General features: G+C 41.6%; 1 protein-coding gene across 1 annotated transcript in view; it reads left to right on the forward strand.

Moving 5' to 3' along the window:
• Positions 1 to 18,609, forward strand: part of UNC79 (unc-79 homolog, NALCN channel complex subunit) — a 225,599-nt gene that overhangs the window by 103,957 nt on the left and 103,033 nt on the right. The window contains exons 19-23 of the mRNA XM_052659741.1: positions 1,286 to 1,427; positions 9,430 to 9,509; positions 9,594 to 9,742; positions 13,900 to 14,057; positions 17,739 to 17,920. Of these exons, the coding sequence (XP_052515701.1) occupies positions 1,286 to 1,427; positions 9,430 to 9,509; positions 9,594 to 9,742; positions 13,900 to 14,057; positions 17,739 to 17,920 (711 nt within the window). The remainder of the gene's footprint in view (positions 1 to 1,285; positions 1,428 to 9,429; positions 9,510 to 9,593; positions 9,743 to 13,899; positions 14,058 to 17,738; positions 17,921 to 18,609) is intronic.

Here is an 18,609-nt window from a genome sequence, read left to right on the forward strand (position 1 = left end):
TATATTCACATTGTTGTATAGCCAATCTTTATAATACTTTCATCTTGCAAAACAGAAACTCTATACCCATCAAACAATAATGGTCATCCCTCCCTCCTCTTAACTCTGGAGAATACCATTTTACTTTCTGTTTCTATTACTTTGACCCCTATAGATACCTCATATAAGTGGAATCATAGAATATTTATCCTTTTATGATCAGCTTATTTCACTTAGCGTAATGTCTTTGTGCTCAAATCCTCGGTTGCATCCCACTCTCTGTGATCCCATGGACTGTAGCCCGTCAGGCTCCTCTATCCATGGGATTTCCCAGCCAAGAATACTGGAGTGGGTTGGCATTTCCTACTCTAGGGGATTTTTCCAACCTATGTATCAAATCTGTGTCTCTCGTGTCTCCTGTATTGGCAGGTGGATTCTTTACCACTAGTGCCACCTGGGAAGCCTGGCATAATGTCCTCAAGGTCCATTCATATTGTATCGTGTGTCAGAATTTCTTTCCTTTATAAGAGTGAATAATATTCCATTGTATATATTTGCTACATTTTGTCTATTTGTTCATCTGTTGATGAACACTTGGGTAGGTATACCTAGCTCTCTTTAACTCGCATGTTATAGAAATGTCTTGCTCCAAAAAATTTGACTTCCCCCAGCCACCAGTATTTGTATCCAAATATGTTGATGTGAGGGCTTCCCAGGTGGTGCAGTGATGAAGAATTTTTCTGTCAATGCAGGAGACACAAGAAATGCAGGTTCAACTGCTGAACTGAGAAGATCCCCTGGAGTAGGAAACGGCAACCCGTTCCAGTATTCTTGCCTGGGAAATCCCGTGGACAGAGAGAGGAGCCTGGCTGGCTACAGTCCATGGGGTCACGGAGAGTCAGACACGACTGAGCACACACACACATATTGACATGAACCCCTTATTATTCTCTGCTAATTAAGTACTGTTAGTGAACAAAATGAGCATGGGTTGGAATTACTAGGTAATTGAGACAAGCACAGGAATTAAAGCAGAGGTGAGAAAGTGAGCCTAGGAAGTTTAACAACGTTTTTAAGATTTTTTTCCCATATGTATTTTAAGCTAATGAAAATGTTCCAGAGAACAGCTGATCTAAATGTCCTTTAACCATTATGCCAATAACCATCATGGAGGCAGTGCCTTTGCTCCCCTGGGGTTCAGCACAGGGCCTGGGACCAGCAGGTGCTCACCTACTTTTGTTGAACTAAGAGGGACTTCACATCCCTGAAGGGCTGCTCATCCGGCTGCTTGTCATGTTTGTTTCAGGAGCCCACAGACAGCCTTGAAGATAGCCTCCTTTCCTCCAGACCAGAGTTTATTATAGGCCCTGAAGGTGAGGAGGAGGAGAATCCAGTGAACAAGCGTGAAGAGAACCCTGGCAACCGCCCCGAGCCCATGGAACATGCTGGTAGGTGGGCTGTGGCTTATCGGGAGTAGTGGGCATATCCCACCCAGTCTACACTAACATTCAGGACCTGGGTTGCTTAGACTAATCTAGATGTGGGCAAGTTCAGACTGGTGCACATGAACCATTTCTCTCAAGATTATGAAGTGAACAGATCCAGGGCATGCTTCTGGTGGAGCAGAAGTCCCTGAGCATGTTTATGGCAATAGGAGCTTGTGAGTGACAAAAACCCACCCTGTCAATGAAGGCAGCATCTCCACATTGAATCGTGTTCAGTGAATTGTATTCTCTATGGAGAAGTAGCTGTGAGCTAAGGTTGAAGGGCCAAACTCTGGGAGACAGTGAAGGACAGGGAAGCCTGGCGTGCTATAGTCCATGGGGTCACAAAGAGTCAGACACGACTGAGTGACTAAACAGCAACCACCAAGTGGAGGGTGGCAGCACTCTTGAGAGCGACTCGGGTCATTTGGCCAAAGCACAGTGCTTTTGGATAGAGGTGGCCAAAGCTGCGCCCTAGGGCTTTGGCTGGGACCTTGGATGGGCTCATCGTGAGCAGCTGTACAAGTCATACTCTAAGGCTACTTGGTTGGCTCTGCTCAGAGCTGGGAAGAGGGATGCCCTCATTCTAGTTTGCTTAAAGGCTCTGTGTAGGCTAAGTGGGAGCAGCAAGATGGCAGGAAGAGGCCCCCATGAAATCATCTCCAGCTCTTCAAACTCTGAAGGGGTTTCAGGAATTTAGGGTGTGACCTCACATCCCTCTGGCAAAGCCTGGTTTCTGGATCTGCAGTGTGGCACTCTCTGAATTTGTATCTTCCTGCTTCCACAATCCTGAACTGTAGGTATAACTGGCCCCTGGGGGACCCGCTCCCCAGAACCAAAGTTTGGGAAGCACAGGCTTTCCATCACCCCTTCAGTGAACAGCAAACATTAAATAACTATTTTGGGGGCTCCTTTTCAGCTCATGGGGCATCTGATCAGACCAGGGTAACTACATTGTTAGTACAAACTGCTTGGTTGGAACTCACTGCTTCAGCAGGAACTGTATAAATAGTTAGTTGAGGGTGAATATATTGACTTCCTGGGTGGCTAAAGTGGTAGAGAATCTGCTTGCCAATGCATGAGACGTGGGCTTGATCCCTGGGTCAGAAAGATCCTCTGGAGGATGAAATAGTAACCCACCCCAGTATTCTTGCTTGGAGAATCCCAGGAACAGAGGAGCCTGGCAGGCTACAGTCCATGGGGTTACAAAGAGTCAGACATGACTGGCGCACACACATACACAAACAAAATATTGACTCACACTATTTAGAACCATTGACACTTAGATAAGGGAACACCTAAGATCACCTACTTCATTGGTTCTCAGCGTGTGCTAGAGGCTGTAAATCTCTGTATTTTCTTTTGACCATCCTTAATTGGGTGGCAGTTGGTGAGAAGATGTGGGCAAAGGATGAGGAGATCCAGGCTCCCCACCCTGCTTCACCAGGGTGCTCTGTCTTCTGCTATTTCATATGTTGGCGTTCTAAGCAAGATTCTGTTTCAACAGAGGATTTCATGGAAAGAGATTTGAAGCCTGCCGATCTAGGTCAGCCTTCTCACTTTGTGGATGAGGAAAGTACATCCACGATGGTTGAGCATCTTGCGCATGGTCATGTAGCTTCTGTTGTTCACTCCTGATTTATACTTTATGCTCAACATGATTCCAAAATGTAATGGAGCATCAGGGTCATCTGCGGAGTTGAAAGACAAACACAGTGAAATGAGCTCCACCTGCTCACCCTTGATCCTGGGTATACTGGGGTGGGAGACTGGAAATTGGCAACCCAAATATTGTGCAACTAGTTAGTGGCAGGGATGAGACTAGAAGCTGAGTCTCGGGGTTTACTTAGATTTACTAATTATTTGCTAAAGCTGAGGCCCAAGCCATGTTTCTATCAGGAATTAATGCCTAAGGAAAACATGGATTTCACTTATTATTTTTTTTCTCTGAAAGCCACATGGTGGATTTAGTCTTTTTTAAAAAATTAATATATTTATTTTAATTGGAGGGTAATTACTTTACAATATTGTGGTGGTTTTTGCCATACAGTGACATGAATCAGCCATGGGTATTCATGTGTCCCACCATCCTGAACCCCCCTCCCATCACCCTTCCCTACCCTATCCCTCTGGTTGTCCCAGAGCACCACCTTTGAGTGCTCTGCTTCATGCATCAAACTTGTACTGGTCATCTATTTTACATATGGTAATATTCATGTTTCAGTGCTATTCTCTCATATAGTCCGACCCTTGCCTTCTTCCACATAGGCTAAAAGTCTGTTCTTTACATTTGTATCTCTTTTGCAGTGTTGCCTATAGGGTCATCGTTACCATCTTTCTAAATTCCATATAGTGGATTAATATGCTTTCTGACTTATTTCACTCTCTATATAGGCTCCAGTTTCATCCACCTCATTAGAACTAACTCAAATGTGTTCTTTTTTTAAAAATAGCTGAGTAATATTCCACTGTGTATATGTACCACAACTTCCTTATCCATTTGTCTGCTGATGGACATCTAGGTTGCTTCCATGTCCTGACTGTTGTAAACAGTGCTGCAATGAACACCGGGGTACATGTATCTCTTTCAATTCTGGTTTCCTTGTTGTGTATGCCCAGCAGTGGGATTCCTGGATAGTATGGCAGATCTATTTCTAGTTCCAGTTTTTAAAGGAATCTCCACACTCTTCTCCATAGTGGCTGTACTAGTTTGCATTCCCACCAACAGTGTAAGAAGGTTCCTTTTTCTTCACACCCTCTCCAGCATTTATTGTTTGTAGACTTTGTGGTGGCAGCCATTCTGCCCGGCATGAGATGGTACCTCATTGTGATTTTGATTTGCATCAAAATTCACCAAGCCAGGCTTCAGCAATACGTGAACCGAGAACTTCCTGATGTTCAAGCTGGCTTTAGAAAAGGCAGAGGAACCAGAGGTCAAATTGCCAACATCTGCTGGATCATGGAAAAAGCAAGAAAGTTCCAGAAAAACATCTATTTCTGCTTTATTGACTATGCCAAAGCCTTTGATGTGTGGATCACAATAAACTGGAAAATTCTGAGAGAGATAAGAATACCAGACCACCTAACCTGCCTCTTGAGAAACATGTATGCAGGCCAGGAAGCAACAGTTAGAACTGGACATGGAACAACAGACTGGTTCCAAATAGGACAAGGAGTACGTCAAGGCTGTATATTGTCACCCTGCTTATTTAACTTCTATGCAGAGTACATCATGAGAAACGCTGGACTGGAAGAAACACAAGCTGGAATCAAGACTGCCGGGAGAAATATCAATAACCTCAGATGTGCAGATGACACCACCCTTATGGCAGAAAATGAAGAGGAACTAAAAAGCCTCTTGATGAAAGTGAAAGAGGAGAGTGAAAAAGTTGGCTTAAAGCTCAACATTCAGAAAATGAAGATCATGGCATCCGGTCCCATCACTTCATGGGAAATAGATGGGGAAACAGTGGAAACAGTGTCAGACTTTATTTTTTTGGGCTCCAAAATCACTGCAGATGGTGATTGCAGCCATGAAATTAAAAGATGCTTACTCCTTGGAAGAAAAGTTATGACCAACCGAGATAGCATATTCAAAAGCAGAGACATTGCTTTGCCGACTAATGTCCGTCTAGTCAAGGCTATGGTTTTTCCTGTGGTCATGTATGGATGTGAGAGTTGGACTGTAAAGAAGGCTGAGTGCTGAAGAATTGATGCTTTTGAACTGTGGTGTTGGAGAAGACGCTTGAGATTCCCTTGGACTGCAAGGAGATCCAACCAGTCCATTCTGAAGGAGATCAGCCCTGGGATTTCTTTGGAAGGAATGATGCTAAAGCTGAAACTCCAGTACTTTGGCCACCTCATGTGAAGAGTTGACTCATTGGAAAAGACTCTGATGCTGGGAGGGATTGGGGGCAGAAGGAGAAGGGGATGACAGAGGATGAGATGGCTGGATGGCATCACTGACTTGATGGACATGAGTCTGAGTGAACTCTGGGAGTTGGTGATGGACAGGGAGGCCTGGCGTGCTGCGATTCATGGGATCGCAAAGAGTCAGACACGACTGAGTAACTGAACTGAACTGAACTGAACTGATAATGAGTGATGTTGACCATCTTTTCATGTGTTTGTTAGCCATTTGTATGTCTTCTTTGGAGAAATGTCTGTTTAATTCTTTGGCCCATTTTTTTATTGGGTCATTTATTTTTCTGCAGTTGAGCTGCAGGAGCTACTTGTATATTTTGGAGATTAATTCTTTGTCAGTTGCTTCATATGCTATTATGCTCTCCCATTCTGAAGGCTGCCTTTTCACCTTGCTTATAGTTTCCTTCATTGTACAAAAGCTTTAAAGTTCAATTAGGTCCCATTAGTTTATTTTTGTTTTTATTTCCATTACTCTGGGAAGTAAGTCATAGAGGAATCTTGCTGTGATTTATGTCAGAGTATTCTGCCTATGTTTTCCTCTAAGAGTTTTATAGTTTCTGGTCTTACGTTTAGATCTTTAATCCATTTTGAGTTTATTTTTGTGTATGGTGTTAGATAGTGTTCTAGTTTCATTCTTTTACAGGTGGTTGACCAGTTTTCCCAGCACCACTTGCTAAAGATACTGTCTTTTCTTCATTGTATAGTTTTGCTTCCTTTGTCCAAGATAAGGTATCCACAGGTGTGTGGATTTATCTCTGAGCTTTCTATTTTGTTCCATTGATCTATATTTCTGTCTTTGTGCCAGTACCACATTGTCTTGATGACTGTAGCTATGTATTACAGTCTTAAGTCTGGCAGGTTGATGGATTTCACTTATGATCTAATAACCTGTACTCTTTCTATGTAAATAGATTTTTTTAACCCAACATAGTGCACAGATCAATTAATTGCCACTTGAATAATGGTTAAAATCAAGCAATTGGTTTTTGTAAGTTACACTTCCCTTGTGCTTAATTGTTTGTGAGCTCCACTTACCTAAACATTTGCTCTGTTCGTCTCCCCTAAACACCACTTCAGGCTCTGGTCACAGTTTCTGGTCTACTTTTCCTCTCTTACTTTCTGCTGTTTGCAGGACACAGTTGTCTCCTCAGGGAAGAGGAATTATTTTCTAAGACCAGCCTTGCCTGCTGCTGAGCACCCTGGTCCTGCTTCTGCTTTGTGGGTCATCAGGAGGGGTTCTTGAGCTCTTCTGTAGGAGATTAGAGGAACGCTCTATTGATATATGTTCAGTGGTTTCCTCCTCTTTCTAGAATATTTCCTGTTTCCTGTTTTGTGGCCTGGCACCTATTTCTTACAGTAGTCAGATATGTCCTCCATTAAAAATATTAAAAAAATTTTTTATGCTAGACAAAGATGGTTTGACTCCCAGTATCTCTCATCCTAGGAATTGCCAAAACTTATAATAGTGATTTCAAAACATTTTATACTAGTTTCTACATTTGAGAATTAACTTGTGAATTCTTCTCTGGCATGCCTCATTTAAATATACCTTCCTCAAGCCACCTCCCCCACCCCCAACTATAGAGGCAAAGGTCTTTTTAGAGATCTTCACAAGAAGATAAAACCATGACTAGTTCTCACTTAAATATTCTCAAGTCTTTAAAAGTATCCTTTTTTTGCAAGAGTAAGTCCTGTGAATGTGTGAAAAGGATACATGTGAATCCTGGGGTAAATCCTTAGGTGTTAATACAACTTGCATATGTCTCTTTGAAAGTGAAAAAGAGATAAATCCACACACATATGGACACCTTATCTTTGACAAAGGAGGCAAGAATATACAATGGAGTAAAGACAATCTCTTTAACAAGTGGTGCTGGGAAAACTGGTCAACCACTTGTAAAAGAATGAAACTAGATCACTTTCTAACACCGCACACAAAAATAAACTCAAAATGGATTAAAGATCTAAATGTATGACCAGAAACTATAAAACTCCTAGAGGAGAACGTAGGCAAAACACTCTCCGACATAAATCACAGCAGGATCCTCTATGATCCACCTCCCAGAATTCTGGAAATAAAAGCAAAAATGAACAAATGGGATCTAATCAAAATTAAAAGCTTCTGCACAACAAAGGAAAATATAAGGTTAAAAGACAGCCTTCTGAATGGGAGAAAATAATAGCAAATGAAGCAACTGACAAACAACTAATCTCAAAAATATACAAGCAACTTATGCAGCTCAATTCCAGAAAAATAAATGACCCAATTCAAAAATGGGCCAAAGAACTAAATAGACATTTCTCCAAAGAAGACGTATGGCTGGCTAACAAACACATGAAAAGATGCTCAACATCACTCATTATTAGAGAAATGCAAATCAAAACCACAATGAGGTACCACTTCACACCAGTCAGAATGGCTGCTATCCAAAAATCTGCAAGCAATAAATGCTGGAGAGGGTGTGGAGAAAAGGGAACCCTCCTACACTGTTGGTGGGAATGCAAACTAGTACAGCCACTATGCAGAACAGTGTGGAGATTCCTTAAAAAATTGCAAATAGAACTACCTTATGACCCAGCAATCCCACTGCTGGGCATACACACTGAGGAAACCAGAATTGAAAGAGACACATGTACCCCAATGTTCATCGCAGCACTGTTTATAATAGCCAGGACATGGAAACAACCTAGATGTCCATCAGCAGACGATTGGATAAGAAAGCCGTGGTACATATACACAATGGAGTATTACTCAGCGGTTAAAAAGAATTCATTTGAATCAGTTCTGATGAGATGGATGAAACTGGAGCCGATTATACAGAGTGAAGTAAGCCAGAAAGAAAAACACCAATACAGTATACTAACACATATATATGGAATTTAGAAAGATGGCAATGTCGACCCTGTATGCAGGACAGCAAAGGAGACACAGATGTGTATAACAGACTTTTGGACTCAGAGGGAGAGGGAGAGGGTGGGATGATTTGGGGAGAATGGCATTGTAACAGGTATACTATCATGTAAGAATCGTATCGCCAGTCTATGTCCGACGCAGGATACAGCATGCTTGGGGCTGGTGCACGGGGATGACCCAGAGAGATGTTATAGGGAGGGAGGTGGGAGGGGGGTTCAAGTTTGGGAACGCATGTACACCCGTGGTGGATTCATGTCAATGTATGGCAAAACCAATACAGTATTGTAAAGTAAAATAAAGTAAAAATAAAAACTAAAACAAAGAAAGAAAGTGAAAGTGTTAGTTGCTCAGTTGCTCAGTCATGTCCGACTGTTTCTGACCCCAAGGACTGTATAGCCCATCAGGTCCTCTGTCCATGAAATTCTCCAGGAAGAATTCTGGAATGGGTAGCCATTCCCTTCTCCAGGGGATCTTCCTGACCCAGGAATCAAACCCTTCCTGCACTGTAAGCAGATTCTTTACCATCTGAGCTGCTAGGGAAGCTCACTTCTCTCTTTAATACCTGCATTCCCCAGTGTCTCAGATGGTAAAGAATCTGCCTTCAATGCAGGAGACCCAGGTTTGATCCCTGGGTTAGGAAGATCCCCTGGAGAAGGAAATAGCAATCCACTCCAGTATTCCTGCCTGGGAAATTCCATGGAGAGGAGCCTGGCGGGCTACAGTCCATGGGGTCATAGAGAGTCAGACATGACTGAACAATTAACATTTTCACACTATACTATCTCTCTTTCAAATAAGAAGGCAAACCTAGCCAAGCCCTAGGCCCCTCCAGGTATCAGTGGAACTAGGTGCCCACAGGAGCATAGGGCTGGGCTGGGGTTGCTTCAGGGAATGAAAGATATCTGAATACACAGTGGAAGTTGGAAGCTGAGGATCCTAAATCTAGCTTTCCTGCACTTGCATTATGGAAAGTATATATGCTTACTTGGAGAACAAAGAAACACTTTACATGAATATTTTTAATATATTCTATTTACATATTTACTTCTCTTCATTTTATGGTCTTGATAATTCATGAATGATGGGGAAAAGAGTTGTGCTAACTTGTGTGTAATTATTTCTTCCTAGCAATAAAGAATGATACTGAAAGAAAGTTTTGCTACCAGCAGCTTCCAGTAACGTTGAGACTAATATACACCATTTTCCAGGTATATTTTTTGAGATATTTGAATATTTTATTTGGTAGCATTGCCATTTGTGATAACTCAGTAAACATGTGGTTCTTTGCATAGGAAATGGCTAAGTTTGAAGAGCCAGACATTCTTTTTAACATGCTCAATTGCCTGAAGATCCTCTGTCTACATGGAGAGTGTTTGTACATTGCTAGAAAAGATCATCCTCAATTTTTAGCCTATATTCAGGATCATATGCTAATTGCAAGGTATGTCTTCCTAATAGTGTTTTTGTCTGTTTCTATTGTAGATTTCATCTGTGAAAATCAGTGTTAGAATAAGGCTTATCAACTCATTGGGTTATTTCTCTTAGTCAAGACAGACTAATTTGCCTATAGGAAATACTTTCATTTCTTTCCTATAGTCTAATTTTTTAAGTATTTCAATATGAGGAATAGTAATTTGCTAGATACTGTAGAAGTAGAAAAGGCAAAATAAGGATTATTTTATGCCTTTTAATTGTTAGATGACTTAAGAATATAGTATATGGTAGAAAAATGTCAACTGGTATAAGTTAATAGATACCAAGTACAACTGAGTAAGACTCAACGTCTTACTTGAAGTCATACTGCTAATAAGCATCTAAATCTCTCCATACATTGTCTGAAAAGTTATTTTTTAGAGATTGCTGAAGCATTTTGAGAAAAATAATAAAACATTGTCCTAGATTTACTAATTATTTTCTTCCTGACAACCTTAAAATAACTGTTACAGTGTTCTTGGAAATAAGTAAAAAATATTATTCTCATTTAATATGTAAGCAAATGAGATAATTAAAAAACATAAGTTTGGTTCAGGTTAACTTGGCTTCCCAGGTGGCTCAGTGGTAAAGAATCCACTTGCCAGTGCAGGAGACGCAGGTTGGATCCCTGGATGGAGAGGATCCCCTGGAGAAGGAAATGGCAGCCTACTCCAGTATTTCTGCCTGGAGAATGTCATGGGCAGAGGAGCCTGGAGGGCTGCAGTTCAGAGGGTCGCACAGAGTTGGACACGACTTAAGTGAGTTAGAATGGAATGCGAGGCTGGAGGTTGGGACTCGAGTGAAAGGCCTTTGAAAATAGAGGCTTTGTTGTTTGAAGTCATGTCTGATTCTTGCGACTGCATGGCACTGTAGCCTGCCAGGCCCCTTGGGTGTGGAATTTCCCAGGCAAGAATACTCAAGTGGGTTGCCATTTCCTTCTCCAGGGGATCTTCCTGCATTGTGTCTCCTGCACTGGTAGGTGGATTCTTTACCACTGATCCACCAGGGAAGCCCAATGTTTACATTTGTTGATCTAATTATAATAATATAGACATGTCATGGTGGCTCAAAGAATCTGCTTGTAATGTGGGAGACCGTGTTCCATCCCTGAGTCTGGAAGAAGGGCACGGCAACCCACTCCAGTATTCTTGCCTGGAGAATCCCACAGACAGAGGAGCCTGGCGGGCTACAGTCCATTGGGTTGCAAAGAGTCGGACACGACTGAGTGACTACACTACTACTACTACTTACTTAACAGTATTTGGAGATCTATGGAAGATTCTGAAACAATGAACAGGGTCAGAATTGTACTTCCATCGCATGAGTATGGAGAAAAGGGGCTTCCCTGGTAGCTCAGCTCATAAAGAATCCACCTGTAATGCAGGAGACCCTGGTTTGACTTCTGGGCCAGGAAGATCCCCTGGAGAAGGGACAGGCTATTCTTGGGCTTCCCTGGTGGATCAGACAGTAAAGAATCCACCTGCAATGCAGGAGACCTGTGTTCGATCCCTGGGTTGCAATGATCCCCTGGAGGAGGGCATGGCAACTCACTCCAGTATTCTTGCCTGGAGAATCTCATGGACAGAGGAGCCTGGTGGGCTACAGTACGTGGGGTCACAAAGAGTCAGGTGTGACTGAGTGACTAAGCACAGCACAGCACGTGAAGAAAAGAGATCACTGGGGACCATCCACATATGAGGGTATGCAAAGAGCTTGCAGAGGCGTTGGGAATGTTAAGATATAATACAGAACTCCCTTCTGAAAAGTTTGTTCAAAGAAGAGGGAATGATCAGATACTTGGAGGGGAAAAGAAGTAGATGTCAAGTGTTTTTTGAATCAAGAAGTTTGAAACATTTATGGTCCATAGAAAGGAGTAGAGGAAAGGGAGTAGTTGGTGGAGCCAAGTCCTGGAAGGCAGGCACATGTGATCAAGAACAAGGGTGGGGAGAAAGAGGAGGGATGCCTTTTCCTTTGAAGGGAGATGCATTTGTAGGAAAAGGAGAAGTGTCAAGGGGATCATAACAAGTAACTAGAACCTTAAGAATAGTAAACGCTGATGTCTTCCTCTGAGAGGGAGGGGGCGATAAAGATTGAGTTGGGAGCTTGAAGAATATGGAAAAAAATATGGAACAGGTTACATGAGGGAAGCAGTAAGGCATCAGCAAGAAATCAAAGAAGCACTAGCCTTGGGACCTTGCTGAGGTGAGCTGGCACCTAACTGTGATGGGCCAGGCATGTAGGAATTTGTGGATTTTTTCACCAGTATTCTGGGGCCTGGAAGTGGATAAAAGTAGGCAATGGGTTTATTCAGGAGTGGGGATTAGTGCTTTGATTATGGTGGAAGGTCAGAGGGATGAGGAATTCCAGAGGATCAAAATGGTTGACTCTGGGATCCTGTCTAAAACTGGAGGCAAGCGAAGCCAAAAGAGGTTTGACATTTGGGGGAAGAGTACAGAAAAGGGGGAAAAATAGCCTAAGTCAGGATCAGAGGTGGGAACTGAATGTTCTCAGCCTTAAGATAAAGGCCACTGTGACAGGAAGAGGTGGACCTGTGAGACCATGGCTGGATTCACTAGAGACATTGGCAGAGGCTTGGATGAGGAGGAAGTCTAGCAGGGACCACATTCAGCAGGGAAGGGAGAGGGGACAGGGCCCTATAAGTAGATGGCATGGGTCTCAAAAGAAAGAGGTTGGTAAGAGAAGGCCTGGAGGAAGCCATGGAAAGCAAGGATTGTGTGGAGCTAGTGAAGACAAAGGTGAAGACTCATAGAGAAGTTAAGGGGAAATTGTGTTACCAGCAAGATGTCAGGTTTCAGCTAAGATGGAGGGGGAAATATGCTAGTTTCCTAGGCTGCCCTAAGAAATGACTACAAACTGAGTGGCAAAAAAATTTATATTCTTGCTTGGAAGTCAAATGTCATTTTGATTCTGGTATTAACTTTAGAGCCAAAGAGGAAACAAAACAAAATAAACCAAAGTGAAAACAAACAAAAGCCATACTTTAGATAATTGCATAAAAATTTTGAAAATATTATTACTAAAAATATGCATTCAGAATTATTCTGGCATGTATTGTTAGGGACTTTGCTTTAACTTACTAAGGTGCGTTTTTGAGCAGTATTGGTCTGATTTTAGGAATGGCAAGTATTCCTAAGATGTTACCAGGGATGCCTCTCCCTTTCTGTTTGTTTTCTCTCTCTCTTCCCCCACCCCTTTCTCCCTCCCTGCCCATTGCTTAGCCTCGTTCCCTCTGTGCTGGCTTCTTCTCAGCAGGCTGCCCCGCGAGGTGGGACAGGGTGGCCAGCAGCTCTAGAGCCACATCTTAGTTCATTCTTGAGATTTCAGAATACATACCAAAGCCTGGAAAAGGATGCTAGGTCCAAAGCCTGGAACAAGATGCTTGGTCACATGCCCACCCCTGGGCTAATCACTCTATTCATTACATTGAAGTATTCTGATTAGTCTGGGCTTTGTGTTCACTCTTAGGATAGAGAAGATGGGGGAACTTGATTAACAACCCTGCCAGTTGGTGCAGAGGCTGTTCTTAATAGGAAAAGAGTTGTCTGCTAGAATAAGAATAAGAGGATGCTAGGCAAACAAAACCAATAAAATTCTCCAAATGTTCACTATAAGAGCATTTTCAAAAATCACTTATCACCTCATCACCTTAATATAACTAGTATCAGTTATTATTTAACAGTCATTGTCCATTTCTGTGCCTGGATTTATAATATACAGTTTAAAACTTTATGTTAACATGCAATGTTGACTGGTAGCGTTCTTCTGTGTTCTTATATAAAAGTAATTTCTTAAAAAAAATTAACATAGGAAAGGGCTTCCCTGGCAGTTCAGTGATTAAGGCTCCACCTTAATGTCGGGGTTGAGGGTTCGAGCCCTGTTCGGGGAACTAAGGTCCTACATGCTACAGAATGCAGCCAAACATTTAAAAAGAATTAACATTGAAAAAGAACATAGAAAAAGAGTGTATCAGAGGATTATAGTCTTGTGAATGAGCATCCCTACCAGCTATCTGTTAATGACACTTCCCATAAATTAAGATAATAAGATTTATTTCTAGAAAGTTTGTTGTAACTGTAACCACTTTGCTTTTTCTTGATTCCCCAGCCTGTGGAGAGTCGTCAAATCTGAATTCTCCCAGCTGTCTTCATTGGCAGTTCCTCTCCTTCTTCACGCTTTGTCACTTCCTCATGGTGCTGACATCTTTTGGACAATCATAAATGGCAATTTCAACAGCAAAGACTGGAAGATGAGGTTTGAAGCAGGTACCACTGTATTAGCTTAAAAATTCTCTCTGGTTCACAAGGTAAACCAGATGTCCAGTCATGATATCTCTTTCTGGCCCTTCCTTTTCCTCCCTTCTTTTTAGAAGGTGTTGTCCTGCTTGCTAGTGTTCTTTGTTGGCTCTACTTAACTGAGCTTCCTTGATAATAGAATTTTTCAGAATGGTCCTTAGGTAGGTTGACCCTCTCTAGGTTTGTCTAAGATAGTCCCAGTGTATGCCTATTGTCCAGAAGTGCTTATTAATTGTACCCTCGTTTACTCTCAAAGGGGTCCTAGTGTGAATGGTAGTCAGCCTAGTAGGTTACTTGCAATGGAATACCTGGAAATGTTTGCTTAAAATGCAGATTACTGGGCCTCATCCTAGACCTACTGCATCAGAATTTTAGGAGGTGAGGCCAGAAATCTATATTTCTAACAAGTTCTCTCCAGGTAATTCAATGAAGTTTGAGAAGCTCTGCTGTAGTACTCTTGCCATTGAAACATCAGGGACCAAGTCTGCAGTGATGCTTGTAATTCCTAGTGCTTAAAATGGCAGGTTCCTAGAGGAACATGGTATGGAACGAACATGGGTATGTCTTAGTCTTATATCTGCTGGCCTCATTGTCACTCTAATCTGCTGGTACTCCCACTCTCAAGGGGTAGCAAGCAGGGTTGGCACACCACAGTGTGCCTGGTCAGAATGGTTTGGTATATTTTAGTGTCTCAGAAATTTTGCAGAGAAATGGAAGTTCCATCAGGTGAGTTAATTACTATACCTTGAGTTTAGTTCCCTAACATCTGATCCCCTCAAGGAGTTCTTGCTTTGAATGTCCCATGAATCCCAGGGCTGGTTTATTTATGTGACAGCACATGATATTGTATGAAATTAGAGTAAAACTTTCTAGCAAAAGACTACATGGTATTGGCAACATTTTATAGACATTTGAATACAAATAAAGCAGTTAAATATCTGATTATGTTGCTTTTCTACTCAAAAAATTTTAATAAGTCTTTAGATGCCTAGAGAATAAAGTTCAGAGTCCTTAAACTGACATTCAAAGATTCCCATGGTCTAACTGCACGTGTTTGCAGCCTTATTTCTTGCTTTTCTTTCTACATATGCCATTGCTATTTCTCCATTGCTTTTTGCTTTTCTTTATCCATGTGTTGACCATTCTGTGCTCTCCATCTGAAGTCCTCTTCCATTCAAGTTCAGTTCAGTTCAGTCACCTAGTCGTGCCTGACTCTGTGACCTGTTGGACTGCAGCATGCCAGGCTTCTCTGTGCATCACCAATTCCTGAAGCTTGCTCAAACTTGTGTCCATCAAGTCAGTGATGCCTTCCAACTGTCTCATCCTCTGTCGTCCCCTTTTCTTCCTGCCTTCAATCTTTCCCAACATCAGGGTCTTTTCTAATGAATCTTTCTTCCATTCAAGGTCCCATTCAAATGCCACCTCCATTTCATGAGTCTTCAAATGCTCCCACAGGGTTTCACTTTCTCTGTTTGTTCAGTGGAAAGTCATTTCTTTATCCTCTAATCTCCCGTAGCATTTTATTTCTACCTTGTTAATGGCAGTTCCAGCCTTTTACATTACATTTCTGTTATAATTGTACTTGTGTTACCTCTTTTAGTTGACTTGACTTTGAAGTCAAGATCTGAGAATCATTCACATAATTAGTCTACTTGAGAAACCATAGCAGAATACCATAGACTGGGTGGCTTAAACAACACAAATTTATTTCTTATCATTCTGGAGGCTGGGAAGTTCAAGATCAAGGCTCCAGCGTATTGGTTCCTTTGTGAGGGTTCTGTTCTTGTCTTGTAGATGACTGCCTTCTTGCTGTATCTTTACATGGTGGAGCGAGAGAGAACTCTGGTCTCCCTTCTTCTTATTATAAGTTCACCAATCCCATAATAGGGAGCCTGCCCTCATGATGTCATCTAAAGTTAATTACCTCCCAAGGTCCCACCTCCAAATGCCATTACATTGGGAATTAAGATTCCAACATATCAGTTTTTGGAGGGGACACAAACATTCAGTCCGAAGCAGTTCATTTTTCCATTTACTTCCGTCTCCCCCGAGTGCTTAGAATGATCTCTTTTGTTGTTGCTCTTCAGTCGCTCAGTCATGTCTGACTCTTTGCAACCCCATGGACTGCAGCACGCCAGGCTTCCCTGTCCATCACCAACTCCCAGAGCCTACTCAGACTCATGTCCATTGAGTTGGTGGTGCTATACAACCATTTCATCCTCTGTCATCCCCTTCTCCTCCTGCCTTCAAGCTTTCCCAGTGTTAGAGTCTTTTCTAATGAGTTGGCTCTTTGCATCAGGTGGCCAAAGTATTGGAGCTTCAGCTTCAGCATCAGTCCTTCCAGTGAATATTCAAGACTGATTTCCTTTAGGATGGACTGGTTTGTTCTCCTTGCATTCCAAGGGAGTCTCAAGAATTTTCTCCAACACCATAATTCAAAAGCATCAATTCTTCAGTGCTCAGCCTTCTTTACAGTCCAACTCTCACATCTGTACATGACTACTGGAAAAACCATAGCTTTGGCTATGTGGACCTTTGTCCGCAAAGTCTCTGCTTTTTATATATAAAATATTTATAGGTATATTTTATATAACAAAAGTAGAATGATCTCTTAGTTTTGTATATACATGTATATAAAAAAATGAATCTCTGAATTTATTGAATAAGTACTATATGTACCAGGTACTATGGAAGTAACAAAAATAGTGTGAACAGATTCCTGCTCTTAAGAGGCTCTTAATTTAATTGATTGACCAAATATAAACATGTAAGAGGTTAAGAAACTAGAAAGGTACAAATATAATTCAAGATCACAACAGGGAATATGTCATATAGCTATATATGAACACACAAATGCCACAGGTAAGTGAGTTGTAATTTTGCAGGTGTTCATGGGATGGAAAGGACATTCTAGAAAGTCAGAGTGACTTTACAGAATAGCAGAATTTCAGCAGTGAACTCTTTAAGGATGATAGAGTGTCAAAAGTAGAAAAGAATAGAAGAAATATTCTCTCTAGGCTGCTGGAAAGCTTAAATAAAGACCTGAAATGTCTTTGCATGGAACTATATTGCTTTACTAGCTACTATAACTTTTATAAAGCTATGTTTAAAGAGTGGCTGGAATAATTCAACATAGATTTGCAGAATAATTAGAACTCTATCAAGTAAGGGTACATCTATTTCATGGAAGAAATATGTGGCTTCTATAGCCCCAGGAAGTGGTTGTCATATCACTTCATGACATACTAAGAACCTAGAGCTAGCCCTGGTGGGCATGTCCCACCTCCTTATGTGGTCTGCAGAGCCTCTGTAGAACATGCCTGCAGAATCTCTGTAGAATGGACAAAGAAATGAACAAGGAGACTTTTTGAAGAGTATGAAATATGATTGGAAATTCAACAAAAGTAGAGAGCATTAAAGAAACAACACCCAGAACTGAATCAAGGCTGCCTGGCAGAAAACTACTGCACTGCGTAGAAATGCTCTCTAAAGATAAAACAGAATGCTCAAGAAGGGTGGCACTGAAATTTCCACTTGGTGTTTAAGATCAGTGTGAGGGCACTCAGAACTAACTTCTTCCTCTGTGGATTCATTTCTCAGACTGTCTAAATAAATGTCATTTTTTGTTGTTGTGCGCCTTTGATATTGCAGTGGAAAAAGTGGCTGTAATCTGTAGATTTCTGGATATTCACTCAGTGACCAAAAACCACCTACTGAAATACTCCCTGGCACACGCCTTCTGCTGCTTCCTGACGGCTGTGGAGGACGTCAACCCAGCTGTGGCTACGAGGGCCGGGCTCCTGCTTGACACCATAAAGAGGCCAGCACTGCAGGTGATGTTCCTGCCCTGTGATGGGCATTGTCTGCTCCGCAAATGGCGCTCTGCTCTTCTGTACCAACTCACTGAGTCATTTGTCACATAACACACACAAAATGCTGCTGCTGCTGATAACACCAGAAATTTTTTTTTTCTGCTCAGAGAAGGACTTTGAGAGCTATTTACTCATTGGTGACAACTTTACTTCTTAATATAATATCAATACAGCTTCATAATAACTACTTTATTCCATCCTTGTATAGCACATTATCCTTTCTTAAGTGATATCCTGTATTTTTTCCCTTTGATTCTTATAAACCCCTGTGATAACTGAAAGATAGACTAGTCATTTTGGCCATTGAATCCAGGGAATGAACCTGAGGTCACTGTCCTGGGTCATAACTGTAGACTTCTTGATTGTCATGAGGCTTTGCAACTTAACATTTCACATTTTGTGTGCTAACAATCTGTGAGCTGTGTATTTTTCCACATTCTGTACTATTAAAAGTTTCAGTGCTGTATTCCTGCATGTCCCTCTCCAAATTCTCAAAGAACATGTGTCTAATGAAGTCTTTGCTAATCTCAGCTTCCAATTTCAATACTGGAAATTTTTAAATTGGGAACAACATCCCAGAACACAACATATTAATAGACCTCTTGTTTTGTTTGTTGATTCTTTCTTTTCAGTTTTTGTCCCCATGCTGC

The sequence above is a fragment of the Budorcas taxicolor genome, chromosome 21 (assembly GCF_023091745.1).
Source record: "Budorcas taxicolor isolate Tak-1 chromosome 21, Takin1.1, whole genome shotgun sequence".
NCBI classification, from domain to species: Eukaryota; Metazoa; Chordata; class Mammalia; order Artiodactyla; family Bovidae; genus Budorcas; species Budorcas taxicolor.